Raw genomic sequence first — 19506 nt, 5'->3', positions numbered from 1 at the left:
TAATGTATTTCTTTTACATTTAGATTAAAATAATTTTTATACATATATTTGTGTTTATATTTTAATTTATATTTGTTTCTTCTATAGATGTATAAACACTTTTTAAGAGCTATGTCCAGATTTGTAGACTTAATTTATATAATTATCACTAGAATTATGTTGTTCTACAAGCAACGTTTAGACACTATTGCAATGCATCTGGCACAGAAAGTTAATTAAAGTGGGAATTCTGCTATCTGGAAAGTCACTTACTGTTCTTCAGGATACAATTTTATAAATTCAGGAAGAATTCTGTAAGAATTATAAAGTGTAAACTTTGAGTAGATTGCGAATAAAACGTTTGTGCAGCGTTCATAATAATAATTATTGTTTGCATGACTTAATTACCTATTAATAATTATTGTTTGCACCACTTAGGTAATTACCTATTACTCATACCTTTGAGAAACCTTTCTTTTCTCAGAGTGGCATTTGGAAACTGTAATGGTTTGGCCGTTGTGGACTTCATGCAGAAGACAGTTCTACTGAGCATGGGAACCCTTGACCTATATGGATCAAGCGATCCGTACCAGCGTCAGCCCCGTTCTCCCCGCAAAAGCAAGCAGTTTGCTGCAGGTAGGCAGTGAGTTGTTGTGGTTCTGAGCCTGAGATGTTCTTTGGTTTTTTTGCTTGTCGCTTTTTATAGTGCTTTTGAAGTGCATGACTATTTGCCAGCCAATGGAGTTTCTGTAATTTGACAAAAGAGACCCGACATGGTTTGGTTACTGACACTTTCTCAGAAACAAAATGTTTTATGAAGCTTATTCTTTTGGGTTGGAGGTCAGCAAGTAATTCCCTTAGCTGAGTCTGTGAAAAGTCATGATGAGCAGATCAGTAGATTTTTTTTTCTGTGGTAGTCATTTGAAGTCTGTGTGTGGTTTTCTTTCTGGTTTCAGTAAGTTCATACGGATAGGTAAGACTTCAATGTAAAGTTAATTATGTCTTCTGCCAAGTGCTGTTTAAATAGGCAATTGTGTTTGGAGAAGTGTAACACCCCAGAGACCTGTTAGCACAGGTAGCTCAAATTAGCCACTTTGTTAGTGAATTGGGTCTCTTGATAGAAACTTACTAAATCCAGCTGTAAATGTAATCCATTTTAAAATTCAATGCCAAGAGGATCACATTTTCAAGTCACAGATATTATATGCTGCATGTTAGAAATATTAGTCCATCAATGCAGCTAAATTTTACCATATATTTTTGGTTGTCTAAAAAATGTACTTGTATGGGAAAAAAGTCAGATCTTCTGTTTCAAGTCTTTTCACTCTACATACTCCATAGTAACATCAAGAGTCAGACACAATTACGAAATATGTTTTACATAGCCGTGAAGTTTTAGAATTAGATTTAAAAATCTGTTTGAAAATATTGAGTTTTAAAGGTAACCATAAAACTATAAAATGAGCCGATTATAGTGGGTTTTTTACGTCAGCATTTTCATCAGCAGACCTTGCACTAAATCATCAAATCCTATTTCTCCACAGAGTCAATGGAAAGTTTCTTTAATTAGGAATATATTTGTACTCCAAACATAAAGAAAAATTTAGACAATAAAATCCAAGTCATCAGGCCTACTTCTTTTCCTGAAAGACCATTTATCTCACTTTCTAGGCATTTAATCATGGCAAGCTTAGTTCTCTTCGGTGCCAACTGTTAAAGATGTAAATTTGGCAGAGCTGAGGAGAGAAGAGACAAGCAGCTTTAAGCTACCTTCAGCTTCACTGTCTGGGTCAGCCAGCCTCACAGCAACTCTCAAAGCTGTTTGAGCAGCCGTCCACAAGCGATGTGCTGCAGAGCCCTGTACAAAAGGTGGAGGGTAGCTGGTGTAGAAGTAGCTTTTATCAGCACTGCAGCACATAGGATTTCTTTGTGTCAGTGATAGTCTTGGCCAATTCTTTAAGGCAACGTGCCAGCTGTGCAGTGCTGCTAGCATGGAGCCCACTGGGTGTAAGGGACCACTCAGTGCCCACTTCTAGACTGCTCATTGAAACTACGCACCTGAGAAAAGCCTCAACTGCTTTCTCACCATCCATCCCACATCCTTTATTTTTTTTGATTATTTTTCTTATTGTATCTCCAATTGGAAGGTAAGCATCTGCTGAAATTTCTTCACCTTGGCTGTTCTAGATGCTGGTTATGATATCACTTCCTTTCACTTTAGACTGTTTTTTCTCTCTTTCCTCTGCCTGCTGCTGATGCTGGTGTACTGGCATGTTCCAAAGACAACTTTTGCATGCGTGGCCTGTCTAACTTTTATCCAGATTTAACGAAACGGATCCGTACTTCCTATCAGAGTAAGTTCTATAAAGGTTAGGCAAATAGCTTTATCACGACTGGGCTATGCCTGACTAAAACCCCTGTGTTTGTGCTTTGTAATGTGTTTTTTTAAACACATTCAGCATGCATGCAAACTTATTACATTTTGTGATGCTTAATTTTGACAATTATCTTTATTATAATGATATTTCAAATCTGTTCTCGTCTTCCAAAAGAGTCAATGAGAAAGCCTCAGTGACTTATACGGGGTGCATTGGGCCTTAGAAATATTTTTCAACAAGGTTGTTCTCGATGACAGTATCTTTCTTTGGTTTTGTATTCATTTCAGTGTACATCATTTATATGAAGCATTTCTTGTTCTGCAATGGCACTGCCTGTTTGCAGTTAATTCTTCCCTATTTTCAGAAGAGTAAAGTGGCTTAAAAGACCACCAATCTGATTGAGTGCTGTGAAATTTAAAATTTTAATCTTGGCTTGGTACTTGAATATTTGGCTTTGGGGAACCACCCCGTGCCTCAGATCTTTAATGGGGAATGTAAAGCGGGTATAAAAATACATACATCAAAGACAGCTATGAAAATTAGTGTTTTTAATGTCTTTAAATTTTGAATTATAGTGAGATGCAATTCAAATATTAGTATTCATCACTGCAGAATGCAATGAACAAAGCTATAATTAATTTTGCAAAATTGACTGTTCAACAGATGAGCAGTATGTTTCTTAATTAACTGCAGTGCTTACATGTAATTAGGTCTCCAGGATGCCTCTTATTCATCTCTTTTTAAATTGGTTTTCACAGAACAACTGGAGAAGCAATTTTATGTTAAATATTTTGCCTAGTATAGGCAAAATAAAAGGGTGGCAGTTGTTTTATCATGTCACAAATATAGAATTGTATAGCTGTTGAAACACATTTGTACATTTGTGCAAGAAACTCTGTTCTGTCTCTCTAGACTGATTACTCAACAACCGATTTCTGTGGGTTTAATACTTCATAAAGGGTAGGATGTTTAGTTAGAAGACTAGTCCAATTACAAAATTAGCAGTCCATAAAAAGGTTAGTTGTATAATGTCTTAAAGCTTGTTATTCTGGTCTTGCTAATTTGAGGTCCATACTAGAGATCCTGAGGGATAGACAGCAGTCAAAGGTTTGGGGGACGTCCCCTGTGAAAAAAAATTAGTAAATTCTAAGACCAAAAGTTACCAACATTTTCATTAAAAGTTACAAACACAGACCGTAGTGTTTTTCATATCTGAAAATGTATTCTCTTGTCATCTTCAACCCCAAAATTGGAGAAGTCCACAAAAATCTTTGTGTGCATCATATCTGAAGAATATGAGTTTGACTCTTGTGCAAGAACATCAACAGCTTCATTTCTTTCCTCAAAACTTTTGATACTTACACAGAGTTTGTACTGTACGATATGAAAGATGCACTAGGCAGTAAGATAAACAACAAGTCAAGAACATGTCATAGATTGTAAAATATCTCGCTCAGTCATTCTCAAGCTATGCTTTATTATCTGTCTTACCGGAGATACGAGTTTTAAGAGGGGTACTGAAAAAGGATTTAGTATTTTGCTTACAGGCTTATCTCTTCTCGTAAGGGATGATGATGGGAAAAGAAAAATAAATTATTTTTTTAAATTGTGCAGTTGGAGCTGGTGCATTAAGGCAAAAGCAGGAGCAGTTGTGTGATAACATGGGCATTAGATCTAGAGTTTTGAGGGTTATATAAATGAAAAAGGAATCTAAGGGAAAGATGTATCAAGACTTGATTCAATTAAATAATAAAGTAGGAAGATAATTCATAGGGATCAGTTTCAGAGAATAAGCAGGCATTGAAGCTGGAGAAGAGGTTATCAGTGAGCAAGATACTTAGACTTTTATTGGTTATTTTGGAGGTGATTTGCAGGAAGAAACAGTCAAGTTGAGTGTCCAACCTGAATCTAAGAGTTAAAGCGTGATGTTCCAAGGATGAGACCAATGTTATGGGTTACAGTATCATGGAAGACAGTGGTGGTCTTAGCAGTGTTGAAGCAGCAAGCAGAAGACTTCATCACAAAAAAATAGAGTTCATCTTGGCATTGTTAATTTCCTTTTTGGACATTTGTGAATACATTTTAGAAAGACAGGTTTACCATTTGAACTCGTATGGGAGGAATCCAAGTCAGAGAAGTGTATTTATGAATTATTACGGTGGGAAAAAAATAGTATTTCTTGGCCAGTTTATAGGAGAGAATCTCCTAAAATACTGGGACAGAGAGATAAAATGTTGATATTTCAGTCTGGATGCCTCGCAACTGAAGAGGGAAATTTTTTTTGGAAAAAACCAAAACCATCTAACAGGGAAAAGAAGCAGCATGCTGGAGAAGAGAGGTTTTCCAAAGGAAAGACATAATAATGTCAAGGGTATCCAATATGCAAAGTACAGTGGTGGGATAATTGCTTGGAGTTTTAGCCAATAAATCTATAGAGAGCTTGATAAGAGTAATGTATACATGTGTAGCTATGCTCAAAAGCTTCTAGATTGGACTTGAAGCATTAAGACAGCACATTCTCCAGTTTGGGAGGTGGAAATGGGAAGGGAAAAGTAAGAGGGGAAGAAAAAAGGAGAACAGTAATCATTTATAGACATACATAATGGGAGAGACTAACACAATTGTCCTATCAGGGGGGATAATTTGAGGAAAATAAGAGCCAAAGGTGAGAGTAAGTGCAGAGCTGGAGGTGGCTTTCTGATGTTGATGACTGGTTCCATTTGCTGTAACATCTGCTGGCAGCCACCTTCCTTTGTAGCAAGAATATGTGCAAGCTAAGTAAATAAATTCTCTTTGCAGTAGTACAGAGCTGTGTTGTTGGTTAGTTGGTTTTCTTTCTTTTTTCTTCAATTGAAACTGAGTTCTACATGTTGTTGCCTAGCGTTAGATAACATATATTCAAATATTAAAACAAGTACATTTACTGCATCTCGAGAGGTATTGTTTGCAGCAGAAATAAAAATACCAACTTGCAAAAACGATTTGCATCTCCTGCGAGAAATTCATGCCATCTGTTGATAAATCAAGGAAATAAATACTCTTTATGAAGCATCCAAAGTATCAGCAGGTTCAAAGGTTGTTGATCCCTTGGGAAGTAATTTTCAGGATGAAGACTTTTCTGTGAGATTTTTTTATCTTCTCAGGCCACTGAGAGGATGTGGGCAAAAGCAACCTTGGTCTGACAGGAGGACACAGGGAACTCTGTGTTATGAGTCATTACATATCAGTAACTGACACGTTAAATTGCACCTGACAACACAGAAGAGGCTAACATAGGTTGGATTTTAAGTCAACAACTATATTCTGAAATAAATGTAATTTTCAAAGAACGCATCATATTTAAACATGAAGAAAATATAGTATGGTAGTTCATTGTGAAGGTGATAGATTAAGGTAACTTTGAGCTTACTTATTGGTTTGTGAAATTTTATAGTAATTATGATAAGCAATGCTGTGATGGCTTTGGGTGCTTTTAAGTAAGTGATCAGTCTGGATCATTTAATCATAGAGATAGAAATTTAAAATTTAAATAGTTGTTTTAAATTAAATTGAGTTCATAGAAGTTGTTAATTCATACTAGACAGTATTTTTCTTTAATAAAGAGGAAATGGGAATCACAGTAAACTTGGAAAAGTACCCACAGGAACTGTCTTTGACAGGGCTTTATTGCCTTAAGTGATATATTTTGTACTATTTTCACATGTTTATCATTTGTTCGGATGAAAGCTGATTTCTTTATAATGTCGATAGGTACATCTTCTCCCAGCTGATTGTTGACATTGCCAGTCTCAGTTATTTACCTTTAATTTTGCTGCTATATTCTTCTTGTTCTAGCTGGACTCAAAATTTGCTGGCATGGATTTTTTTTTTTTTTATGCTAAAAATAGCTAAAATATCTTGGGAGACAGATTGGACCTACAGAACTTCAAAATAAAAAGTGAAAATATTTTTGTAATCTAACTTCAGTGTCTGTTGTCTCTCTAACATTTAAGAGAAGCTAAGTTGCATAGAAATACTTATACTTTATAAACTTTTAAAAGATTTAGCTTGGTTTCCTTAAAAAAAAGAACTGAAAAGTAGAAAATAAGCAGTAGTACAAAGAGAAGTACAAACAAACCAACATTTAATGCAATCAAACATACCACACGAAATTTGACAAATGTATCTTTATTCCTTTCAGTGAATGAATGATGATTGTGCAATTCATTGCCGAATAAATCTTTGGGATTTAGAATTTAGTGAGATTAAGAGACTTTGGTTACATGGAGGGATAATGAGAAGAAGAAATCATTATCGTATTTCTAAGCAAGGAAGATTTATGGCTGGAGAAAAATCTGCAAGTGGCAATGCTTAAACTAATCTAAGTGAGATTAAGACAATGGCCTTGTGCATAATACCACTTGTGCTTAATGTGGTGGCTTATTGCACTTTTTTTTTTAAATAGCATCTGTTGGTGGTCATTGTTAGAGATGACAATGGCTTGGCAACAAGTCTGGATTTGCACAGAAGTTCACATGTTCACCATTTTTAAATACCATAACATGAAATGTATCTGTGCTGTTGTAGGTTGTAAAAACTGCTGCCAGACATAAAGAGGTTGTGGTATTCTCACAGTGGTTGCTCTTGGCTTTGCAAAACAGTGGTGTAGTTTGGTGCATTTCCTAGTTAAGTCAATGGAGCCATACTTTATCTTAAGCTGTAATATTGTTTCTATCAACTCACAGGAAAAAAAAAAAAAAAAAAAGAGAGAGAAAATGCTATACTCAGAAGCAAAATCTGACCTGGAATTCAAAATTTTAACTATCACCAATAGTAACTATACAAGGTTCCGAAAAATTTAATTAATCACATCTTTGTGTTAAAATTTTAATGAATCCAACACTACTTTGCAAAAGAAACAGTTTAGTAATTCATTTTATTTATCTAAGGCCTCTGATGCTCTGCGAATGTTGCAGAGTTGCTTCTGCTGGACCTTACAGCCAGTTCTGCAGCACAAATCAGTTATGTCCCAAAACTCTAGGTACATACAGAAACCCCAGAGTCAGGTGGAAGTAAGGTTTGCTATAAGAAAGCTCTACAGAGAGTGGCTCCCTAAATGGTTGCAGTTCCTGAATTCTGTCATGACATCAAAAGTGACTGGACTCACAACTGCTTGGAATATAAAATTATCTCACAGATACTAAATTGAATCAAAGAAAGATTCAAGTACGTTTCTCAAAACAAAATACCTTTGGTTTTCAATATAAGAATCTAGACTATGACCTTTTGTTGTTTAAAACTCAGGGCAAACATGTCATTGCTACGGACTTAGAAGGCAAATCAATACTGCTGTTTTTCCAAAGTGCTCCCAAAGTTGTTCTAGCATTCATGTAGCTTCTTTAGTGGTAGGAGCTTTTTATTCTGCTTGTTGAGGCTCTGGATTCTCCCCATTTCTCAGGGCAGTTCACAGTTACATTGTAATAAAAATATCAGCACCTACATGAAGATCCCACTCTTTTTAACACAAAGGTTACATGTCATGTTGCAGGAGGCATGGTGCCTGATAAAAGCGTATTGAAAGGTTGTGATAGGATGTTTGACTTCCAGGACACAACATATGCAGAGTGTGTGCAAACACAGAATCAGTATGACAGCACAGCACACGTGGATGTGGGCTGATGTTCACTAGGTTGTGACCTGGTGCTGTGAGCCCACGTTGCTAGCAGATGGATGTCTGGTGCTGGGTTATCTCTCGGTCCCACGTAGCCTGTCTCATGAAGTGTCAGAGCTCCCTATAACAAGTGTGAACCACTTGATTTAGGGCACCATGCAGTGCATAGAGAGGATGCATTTCAGTGGGTGTGGCTGTGCCCAGTTCACCCCCTCGCTAGCCCAGAGTAAAGGACAGCACGAGCTCAGATGTTCCCTAGCACACCAACGGGCAGGTTTAACTTGTACATCCAACCTGTGCCAAAGGTGGATCCTAGTCTGATCGCAGAAGCACAAGCTTAAGCAGTATAAACTAAGATTGCTGTCTTCTAGGGAAGGCAGCTACAAATTAGTTCCTCACAAGTATTTATACAAAATATATAAAGTATCTTTTCCAAAAATTATGTTATATTCAGGCAGCATTATCATTGCCTCCATGTCCTTTAAAATGAGATGTCTTATGTGAAATAGAAAAGCTCCTAATATTGCATAATAGTGGTGATATTTTTGTATTCACTATCTTATTTCACCAGTACTATTTTTTTTATTTCCCCTTTTTTCCTCATTTTAAGGTTTCCTCCCTGCATTCTGCAGCAGCTGAAAGCATAGTTATTCCCACACCATCTTGACAGGGACAAATGAGTTTGATGCATATTGCAGATACTTGAATTTTGAACTATATTCACTTATACTCTCTCGTTAGGTACAGCTACTCTTTGTCTACCCTAAGGCACACAGAAAACAAAGCTGAGTTAACAAGAGGCGTGATTTTATTTAGAAATTGGTTTTTTAAACCAGACCTAAATTTCTGCAGTGTCAGTTTGATAACTGCAGTTACTTGAAATAGGTATTTCCCTCACATTTCACACCACTCCTTTCTCCAAATTGACTTTAAAGTGAAGAATATCAACAACCAAGAAAGTAAAAGCATGCCCTGTTAGATTGTAATTTAACTTTTTAACTCCGTTTTTTCAGGCCTGACTGAACTCAGTGACAGTCCAGTTTCCCTGGAGCTAGAGCGTTGCAAGTCTCCCACTTCAGGTAAAGGTGACTGGCTTCTCTTCCTGCAGTCTGTATAAGCCATCCATGTCATGCATCACTGTGTTTCATTAATCCCTAAGAAGGGAAGTGCATAGTTACAGTTCCAGAGAGAAGAAATTACTGGAGAAGTAGAAGAAGTAAATCAAGCAGCAAAATAAAATCCTAAGTCTGTTTACTTAAAGAAAAATTAAATGTATGTGGCACATCTTGAGGTGAAGACTATGAAAAAATTTGCATTACCATCATACAGGTATATTCCTATATCCTCCTATTAGAGGCTTGTTTCACTGTTTCCTTAAAAGGCTTGCTGAGTTGTTTTTTGGTTTTATTTTTTAGTAGGGAGTCCTTATAATTTTGTATATATAATGCATATGTACATGTGCATGTAGAGAAATTATTTTCAAAGCAGCAATATGGAGATGGTAAATTTTAACCACTGCAATACACGAGTGCCTAAATTATGTAATTTATAATGGAGGCATAACCTCAAATAAAAATATTATTTTATGAACCACTTCAACCCAGCGGTGAAATCTTGGTCACTTAGAAGTTTATAAATGGTTTGCATTTTACCCATAGTCCTTCAGCAAGTGGAATTCATCCATTCCTAGAGACTTTTTCTGCAAGTGCCTAGTCTGCACTAATCTCTTTAATGTGAGTTCACTGGCTCAAAACCATTGCTCTGAGCTGACTTTTAAATGTGATGGAAAATAAGGAGGGTTATCTATGATACATTCATTTTGCTTTTAGTATACACAGCACACTTCTTTTCCTTGTAGTTTGGTAAGTATTGAGAGATACTTCCCCCCACACACACTTATGTTAACAAATTCTAACAAACACACTACTAAAATTCTCTGTTATTATTTCATGTACTTTACTTTAGTAGAACAGGACACATTAATCCTGAATGGAGGCCACTAATCAGTAATTTACAAAAACTGAAACTAATATAAGTATTTCCCTGACACATGAAGAACTAAAGCAAATGCTGTTTTGAAATATGTATTTCCTTGTACTATTTGCAACTCCAATTCTGTAGACATGGGAATATCAAAATAGATTAGGCTATAATAATAATAGTAGGAGCTCAAACTCTTGAGCTGGGCCTCAGGAACCTATGATATGGGCTTTAAAATAAAGCATTTGATAACTCAGTATAATTAGACTATTAATTTTGTGGCTCACTGGGATTCATCTTTTCAATCTTTTCTCCAGAAATGAGCTACAAACTCTCTTTATCTTTCCACTGAAAGCTAAGACATCACTGACCTGGCAAACATATGCTTAGTTTTAAACCCATGAATGACTCCTATAGCACCTTACTTTTTCTGCAGTCAACTTAGAACTTCAATTTTTCATTGTGCTATTGATGACAAAATATCTATTTTAGAGAAATTCAATATAGTTTGCTCCAAAATGTATTCTGCTTTTCTGTTTTGGAGATCATTCAGCAGGGAAAACATGGCATATTTATAAATGTTTTAGCCTTTCCATGTTGTTTTCCAAGCTATATTTGAATCTTTAAAATGTGAAAGCAATTGCAGTTTTGTAGGCAGTAACTATTGTTAGAATCAACTGCTTTTTAAAACGGAAGTTACTTTTACTGTGACTGATTTTGGTTTTTTACTTAAAGCAAAATTAAAATAATTTTGCTTTGGCATAAAACTGCAAATTTAGTCAAATCACCTGGAGTAACTGAGCTCAAAATTGTGACCTCCAAGAATTACCTTGTGCTTATGAGCATAGCCTCACAGCTGCATCAGCCTTTGCACTGGCTAACAAGTACTTTTTCGTAGAATGCAAGCAATTGATCCTGCATAGTTACAGATTGCTCAAGCAGGATCCTTCTGCTCCCAGTCTTGCCTTTGATCTATTTAAAGTTCATGGAACCTAAGCTGCATATTGGATGTGTGCTGTGCTCTGTAGAGACCCTTGACACCTGTGTAAAAGCAATGACTGCACTCCTCTACTGAAGAGAGGCCAGGACTTCATCCTTCAGAAATTTAGGAGAAACAGAAAGAACACTTGGCTGCTGAGTCAAGTGATCCAAGCTGCTGCCCAGCAAAGGCATACCTTTGATACCTACTCGGTATCACTGCATCAGCAACTGATGTGATTGCAAAGAGAGAAGGGGCAGATTTTGATTTGTTAAAATTTTGCCAGACCGTATCAACATCAGGTCTTCATTCGGTAGTGAAGTTCCTGCCAGATACTGGCCCTGACTACGCACATTGCATATGCAAAATGCAAACTGATGGAGGACAATAGTCTACATGGCAAACACTACACACATGGTGGCACGCTGGTGGACAACTTCATCTTCAGTTTCAACGGAAAAGGAATGATTTGAGGAACATGGACACACTTGTGCATACTTTGAGACTCCAAGACAATGCCTAGGGAGAATCCCTCCAGCACACTAATTGCCAGTGTAGTCACAAAGAGTTTTGTATCTCATAGAGCTGTTAGTAACTTAGATTTCAGTTCCAATCAGACCCATAGGAACAGCATTGATAAAGGCTTCTTGGAGAAGTTGAAAAATATCTCCTGCGTTCTCATCCTCTTGGTCTGATCTTGAACATTGCTTAACCCGCCTGAACCACCCTGGTTTCCCTGAAAAGTGTAATTTGCCTGCAACATCCTACACTTCGTCAGTGTTTTAACCTCTGACTAACCTTCTGCAGTGCCAGTCTAGGTCAACTCAGTAATTCAGCTTTGTTGCTTCTCTTCTCTACTGCCCCAAATCAGAATTAGGCATTTATGTTCTATCACTGATATGAGTGTTGGAGCACTGAGCAAGAGACAGTGCTAAGAACAGTCCTCATTTTACATGCAGGTCTGGTTTTTAATTCAGTACAAATCCAACTTCTTCCATTAAGCAAGATTTTAAACTTGTTTCACACGACTGTCTTTTCAGGTGCTTCTCCTTTACTATTTACTAAAGTATGACTTTGCAAACAAGACAAAATCAGATCCTCTTTTTGAACACCTTTCAGACTAGAACTTGAAATTAAGCCATTTGATGAAAATTTTTCTGAACTTCACACTGCTACACAGGGGGTAGCAGTTAGTGAAGAAATACCAACCTTGCATTTTAAGAATGGTAAACAGAGAAGAGGAATAATCTTCCTTAACCACTGGTATCTTATTTTAATTAAATTAGTATTTGAACACTATAGTGATGTGTTTCCAATACTGTTTAGGAAGACAAAAAGTCAATAAAGCCATTGGAAAGATCTTGCTTATTTGTGAATATCTGAGTGTATTCCAGGGTAAAGAAAATGTATTCCAGATAGAGCAATATATAAGGAATAACACTGGCAAAAATTGTGGCACAAAATATTGAAAAATAAAAACCCGAACAACTTAACTATATAAAGCATGTTTTATGAGAACAGTGATGCAGCATGGCATGCCATATAATGGTATTTGGCTTTCAAAACCCCTCAGATCATACAAAGAGCAGCAGAATATCTCATTCTTACTAATGCGTGCCATGTTCTTTCAATGGAGAAAGTCAAACTGCATTTTGATTGTTATTTGTGATTTGGAGCTTAAAAGTTAGAGCTTTGTATATTCATCCTGCAATATCATGTGAGAACTCAGTAGCTCTAAAACAAAATAAAAAACTCTGAGAGCATGTAAGCACTCAGTGTAAATGGTGCTACATCCAGTGCTGGAGTTAATTATTATATAATGTATTATGTAACAGTACCCATTCTGGTAAAATTTACCTTTATTTGTCTCATTAGAAAAAATTATTCAGGGTCTCTCAGGCATATAATATATATAATATACATAATTATATAACATATATGTCCCTTACTGCTTTAGCCATTTATACACAGCTTCATATTGAAGTATGTAGTTATGAATACACTGTGAGCAGAAGGAAATACATCTTTGAGAGGTTGTTTAAGTTTGTTGTCCAAGATGCAATGGACAGTTTAGACTTCTTTCAAATAGCAGAAGGATTTCATTTCATCATTCTGTGTACAGCAGAGTGACTTTTCAAATGTGTGTTCTAAAATGAAAGTGCATGTGCATTTTTTTTCAAGAAATCACCTTCATCTTGGGGACATGCATGCAAAATGCTTTTAAAACTACAGAGCTAAGAAAAAGCTATGTATAGATTTCCACAACTGATTCCCATGAGCTTTGGAACCAGTCCCTAATGGCAAGAGCGCGAGTTCTTCTATGTACTGTGATTTCCAAGTGCTGCTATCCTGATTCATTCCACTAGTTAAATCTGCTAGGATTAGGCCCATGCCACACCAAGCTCACACTTTCCTACATTAGATGTTTTAAAATAGCTTTGTTTCAAGAGGAATATTATGAAGTTTCTGACAGCTGCTCTTTTTTAACTTGTGGGTAGATGCAAAGTAGCTGAAAAGATTTGACTCGTTTTGAAAATTATATTCTCATGGAAAACAAGCAAGTAAATGTTTGAAGACACATTGTGTGTGGAAAACAGTATGTAATTTATTTTGAAACTTGATTATTGATGACACTGCCAGCATTACCATTTCTACTTATTTATGTTAAATTAAAAAGAATGTTTGCTAGTCAGAAGACAAATTAATCTTTAAAGAGAGGTTAGCTCCTGCACTGTGAGTACAAGGTGCATTTTATCACTTCTTCCAATATTTGAGGGGAGTTCTGATTATGTGAATTCATGCTTACTTAAGATCTTGAGGAGGCATCTATATGTAGAGACGAGCAAGGAACAGGGAGCAGTATGAGCTGACAGAGGGGAGGAAATGTGGACCTGGAATTGGGCCATGGTATTTGGCTCAGGGGGAGCAGCCAGGTAGCCCCCATGCAGCCCGTGGTGCGTGGCTCAGGGTTCAAGGGGGCCTGAGCTCATCAGCAGGGGCCAGAAGCTCCTGGGGACCAGGGAGGCAGAAGCTAAGCAGGGCTAAGCACGGCCTGATGATCTCCAGGAATAAGTGAGGATGTCATTTTGTGAGTCCAGGTCCAGGTCAGCAGGCCAGGCACAGGAGCTGCTATAGCTCAGAGCGGAGTGAGTTAAGCTGAGCTTGAAAATAGCTCCTATGGGAAAGTTGTGCCTGGGGTGCTTTACCTGAGGACACCAAAACAAAAAGGATTGTCTCTACATTGGCTCTGAGCCCCAGCAGCCAAATCTTTAGAACTTTATTGTGGACCTTGTCCAACTGGGTAGCTGAATATAAGGCTCTTAAATCCATGTTTTAGCAGTAGAGAACTGGGACTGATATCCCAAAGTGTCATGTAGGCAGAAGCTCCCTAACAGAAAAAGAGCTGTATGAAGCCACCTTCATTTTGAATAATAATAAATTCTCTGACTACAGTCCTGCTGTAATAGCTGAAGAAAAGATACCACCGAATGTCCTACCATTTATTTCTTGGTTTTGCCCTGGTGTTTTTGTTGAAAGTCTGATAGGAACCATATGGCTATGAGATAGGACCATTGCCAGGTCAGGAGACCTGGGTGCTTAGCTTACCTAGCTGCCAGACCATGCCTATTAACTCTGTCTGTGCCTCTTTCTTATACCACAGCTGGATAACAGTCATTTACACATTTAACAAGCTTGTTTGGGGAGGGGCTGTCTTGCCTTGCACAGTGGCATCACATTTTCTGCTGGCTGCCTCCAGCCTGAATGCAAACAAACAGTGGTAACAAACAACTCTGTTAGCCTCCTGAACTCTACTTCATCCTTAAATTAAACTGGTTTCCAAAAGCTCTTTCTGAGCAAAAGAGGTTTACATGCATGATTTTCCTTCAGAGTAAACGTAGAGATAGTAAAACATACATGATTAGGTACTAAAAATAGGTTACATATTAATATCCATGTTCTGATCAGTTTAATAGTAAAAGGTTAGCTCTATCCCATCTCCAAAATAAACAATATGCACAGCTTTAATCACAATAAAGCATGAAAGCAACCAGCTCCTTCTTTTGTTTTTACCTTCAAAGGTATGTGGTCTATTGACAGTGGTCCACACTGTGTCCTAGCAGAATCATGTCTTACATCAAAATTCTCCAAATTTGGTAACAGAGATGGTGTGAGGAGTAACTCCTGGCTTCCTCAACTGCACATTCTTCACGCTGTGTGTCTTTTTTGTCCTTTAGGCCCCTACTCACCACGTCCTCTGCTCTATCCCTGTGCCCATAAACCAGCTAATCCACTGCACATACCTCTTCTCTCCCGACCCTCAGTGCCTGCAGCATCCTGAGGCTGTTAGACTGCAGCCCTCAGTGCGGGGTGCCGATTCTGGCTGTGCACAGCTGGGGCAGCTCCCAGATCCAGCCTGGTTAGAGTCCCCCAGAGGAATCAGAAAGTGCATACTCTGCATGTGCTGTATGAGCCTGCACACAAAGAGCTGGGAGCTACTTCTGCAGTTCAGACACACACACCACAATTTGGGAACAGCTGCAGCATGCCACACAGGACAGCATTTCTGTTATACAGAAATACCTGTAACATAGAAAGAGGAGAAACCACCAGTTTCCACAGCTCGAAGCCTCCATAATAACAACACTAATGAAGCTCATTGGTGTTAAATGCAGCTAGGTTTTTTTTTTGTTCTGCAATATCCTAATCTAGAGCCGTCTCTGTTAGTAAAGTGTCCTACAGTTCTCCTTAGGAACTGGTAATCCTTTTTCAGAGGGCTGGTTGGGCCAGGTGTTGTCCTTTCCTTTAAAGGAGTTGATAGTACAAGTGATGCTTCTTTTTCTTTCTCTGTGGCAAAGCACTGATTTTCTGGAGCAGTATCCTCCATTCACAGTCTGAAAGAGTGTATGACAGCTGTTCAGATAAATGGAGTGTTTTTAAAAGGCTGTTCTAAAAATTAAGCTGCCCTTTGTGTGAGTGTCTCAAATGTATGTAAGAACCCTTAGTGATGTATATTTTGATGTTGGGCTGATTTGAAGAAACCTCTTTGCTTTGTTCCAAAGCATCCAGTTAAAGTGACAGGTAGAAATGGGTTACTGGGAGAGTTGTGCTGGTTTTACTGGTACCAAGATGTTGCTCAAGAGCCTTAAGGACTCCACTACTCTTCTCTGAAGAAAGAAAAATATCTAAAATAGGTGCCAGCTGATATTTTCTTCTGCCACATTGCAGGCTTTGCAGTTTATGACACTGCAAGTGAATGAAGCAATTTCTTTTTAGGGTCTCTGTGACTTGAAATGGTAAGTGGCTGTTCTGGGCATCCTTTTGACCTAAAAGCTTATTAAATAGAAATTGCAAATGACTTGTTCCTTATTTTTATATATCCTAGTGTTCCTGTCATTGGGATATTCACCATGTGGGACTTCCTTGAGACGCATAATAGTTAGCTGACAAATACTTCCTTGTTCACTTCTAGTAACAGATATGGATAAGAGGTAAAAGCCAGAAAAAAAAAAGTGAAAAAATACTGAATGACTGTAAAATGAAAGAACCATACTGAAAATCAAGTCTTCTCAATGACTAATAAAAGATTTCTTGAGGAATTCTTTTAATAAATTTAATGCCATTTTAACTGCTACAAGACATGCTTCATTTCAGTTCTCTGGTGTTCATTGTGTAAAAAAAGTGGTCATGTGTGAGGAAATGAAAACATTTTTGAACAGAAGCAAAATCATAATTTTGTTGCATAATTGGAACAAAACAGAACATTAAATCTTAAGTAAATTAAGTGCAATATTTTGATGTTTAGATAACAGCATGTTAAATCCTGAAGCTGCTGTATTTCGTTTCTGTGCAATCTGTCTTTCTTTCCATAGCATTACAGTAATGTGTTCTGTTTCCATTACCTGTAAAATATGCTCTTTTTCAAATGGTCCCTTGAGGTATTATGTCATCATAGTTTCATTGCACCTTCTTATTAAGTTGTTTTTCAGGTGTTTAAATATTTGTGACATGCTGCATAGCCAGCATTTGCAATATTTGCCTTATTCTCGTTTGTGTTTGTTTCTTTTTTTTAATCATTCCTGTCATGGCAAGGTAAGATACTGCAGCACACAGGCAAAGCTGTGTGAAGCACCATTCACTTCTTGAGAGCTGGAGTAATGTTTTTTTTCCAGTGCTTCCTTGTTCAGTTACATTTATTTTGCTGAATAGTGACATGAAAATATTTAAACCGTAGTTCTGCCTTTATATGCTCTTTAAAATATGCTACAAATTTGCAACATGGTATTGACCAGAAGATGGCATGTTGTTTTCCCTCGCTCCTTTTTCTTTCTTTCTTATTAACAACTGCCTTTCTCCTTTTTCTGTTGTTCCAGTTAAAGGATCAAGAAAGTTAAGTCTGCCAACAGATCTTAAGACTGATCTTGGTACGGTAGGCGAAAGCCAACAGCTTTAAACTTCCTTACATTCATTGGCAAAACATTTTACCAACTGATTCATGAGTTAACACAATAACCTTGGAGGCTTTGTCTGAAAAGGCTTTCTATAACCCACCTATTAACCCATACAGTTCTGTTGGCAGCTCTCAGCATTTTGCTTATTTACTACTCATTTATTTCATGTAGACATATTTTGCCAGTCATTACACACTGTGTGTGTAATATTTTGTTACGAAAAGGCTCCAGGACTTTTTGCACACTTGAGCCATTATAACTGGTTGTCAGTGATGTTTATCTTTGCCAATAAGACTCAGTGCATGCGCTAGTCTATTTTCTTTATTTGATGTACAAATTCCATGCCACAACAGTGATAAGACTGATGAACATCTGTATTTTATGTTGTCTTTGAGCTTCTGAGACATCAGATCAGAAATCAGTCATTTATGTCTCAGTCCTTGCCTTGAGACTTACCTCAGCCAGCTGTTAAGCACACAGTTTATTGTAACCTTTTTCTCAATTCTTCTTTCATATTTCAGTGGAAGTGCATAGTGAGAGCAGAAATTTCATCTCAAAAAACCTACAGTGAAAATTCAGCTTTCTGCATAACCTAAAAATATTTGGGGCAGATCATGCCCTCTTAAAGATCCACATAATGGGGATTGCTTCTAGCATTTGAGTTGGAATGTGTGGTTCATACAAAGATTTTTATCATCGTCTTTAAATATTCTTAGTCTGAAGGAGTCCTTTCTAGCTTGGCTTTCGTGGGAAGTTTCTTATGTAAGATGACTGAAAGAGCCGTGTAGCCATGTCTCATTACTTTGAGTGTCTTTTTAGAGCTAGAAATTAAAGTTGGATCATATCCTTGCATAATGCAGCTGAAGATAATTTCTGTCACTAGGAATCATGTGCATGTATTAACCAATGTAGCACTGTTCCCTAGAGCAAAAGTCAGGGGAATAAAGACATCTTCTACATTATAAATTACTGAGGAACTCTGAAAACTGCTAATAGGTCCTAATAAAGATTAAGTAAATGTTGAAAATTCAGTCCAGATTGTGCAGATTTCAGTGTAAAGAGTGATTTAATTGAAATAACTTTGTCATTAGCAGTTACATTTGAGAAACTAAGAATGTAAGAATACAGAAAAAAAAAAATTGGAAAATTGTAATTCTCATAATACACCAAAAAGGTAAAAGGAGTGTTATAGGCATTTACAGACCTGTAAAATTAATATTTATCACTAAATAAATGGGCAGCTATTAAGAGCTATCAAAATATCCAGAGCGCAGGACCTAAGGCTTAACCATATTCTACAGATCAGACTTCTTTTTGTTAGCATTATAAAAATATGTTGAAAGATATATCAAGAATTAGATTTAGATCCTGAATCATAAGACAAGAAAAAGATACATTTGATGTGTAAAAGACTGGTTTTTTACAAAATCAAGAAACAAGTCAATGTAACTGAAGGTAGTGAGGGTTTTATTGTGTAATAAAAAATTTGCATATCAGGGAAAAAAAAAAAAACTATCTTACCATCAGCATTCCTGTAATCATGCTGGGATTTGGACAATATTGTGAGCATGTCCTAGAATGTATCAACAAATTGGAGGCAAATTTATGTAAAAAAACAAAAACAAAAACAAAACCACAAAACCTCGAGGACAAGAGAGCAGAACAACTATGTGCAAAAGGAATTCTGTAAAAGTTAAACAAATGAAACCTAAGAGTATAGGAAGCATGATGATCTATCTTAAATGTATGAGAAATGTAGGGAAGTTTGAAGATGAAGGGACTTTATAATCCTGTCTGTGGTTTTGATTTCAGAACAGATATGTTTCTACCCTTCTTCTGTTTACCTGTACTCATTATTTCTAATACTGTAGAGCAAGTTAAGTATAAACTAAAAATAAGCCTAAGAAGGTCTGTTTCAATGTCTGTTTACAAAAACTAGTGGGACTCCGTTAATTTCAGAATCTTCATACACACCAACAGGTATTATCAAGGTATTATCACTTAAGCATTCTCTTTGTTGTTACTGCCACAGCTACAGGGTACTCTGTACTCATAGTTACAGGAAACCCAGAGGATTGGTAAGGGGAAAGA

The 19506-nt window shown here is 37.0% G+C and overlaps 1 protein-coding gene across 1 annotated transcript in view; it reads left to right on the top strand.

Annotated features, from left to right (window-relative positions):
• The window catches only part of STXBP5L (syntaxin binding protein 5-like), a gene marked incomplete at its 5' end in the record, with an annotated part of 75967 nt that overhangs the window by 24983 nt on the left and 31478 nt on the right, over positions 1-19506 (top strand). The window contains 3 exons of the mRNA XM_008939679.1: positions 464-615; positions 2262-2333; positions 9021-9086. Coding sequence (XP_008937927.1) covers positions 464-615; positions 2262-2333; positions 9021-9086 — 290 coding nt within the window. The remainder of the gene's footprint in view (positions 1-463; positions 616-2261; positions 2334-9020; positions 9087-19506) is intronic.

This window comes from Merops nubicus, unplaced genomic scaffold (genome assembly GCF_000691845.1).
Source record: "Merops nubicus isolate BGI_N331 unplaced genomic scaffold, ASM69184v1 scaffold20304, whole genome shotgun sequence".
Lineage (NCBI taxonomy): Eukaryota > Metazoa > Chordata > Aves > Coraciiformes > Meropidae > Merops > Merops nubicus.
This window is presented reverse-complemented; position numbering and strand designations above follow the sequence as displayed.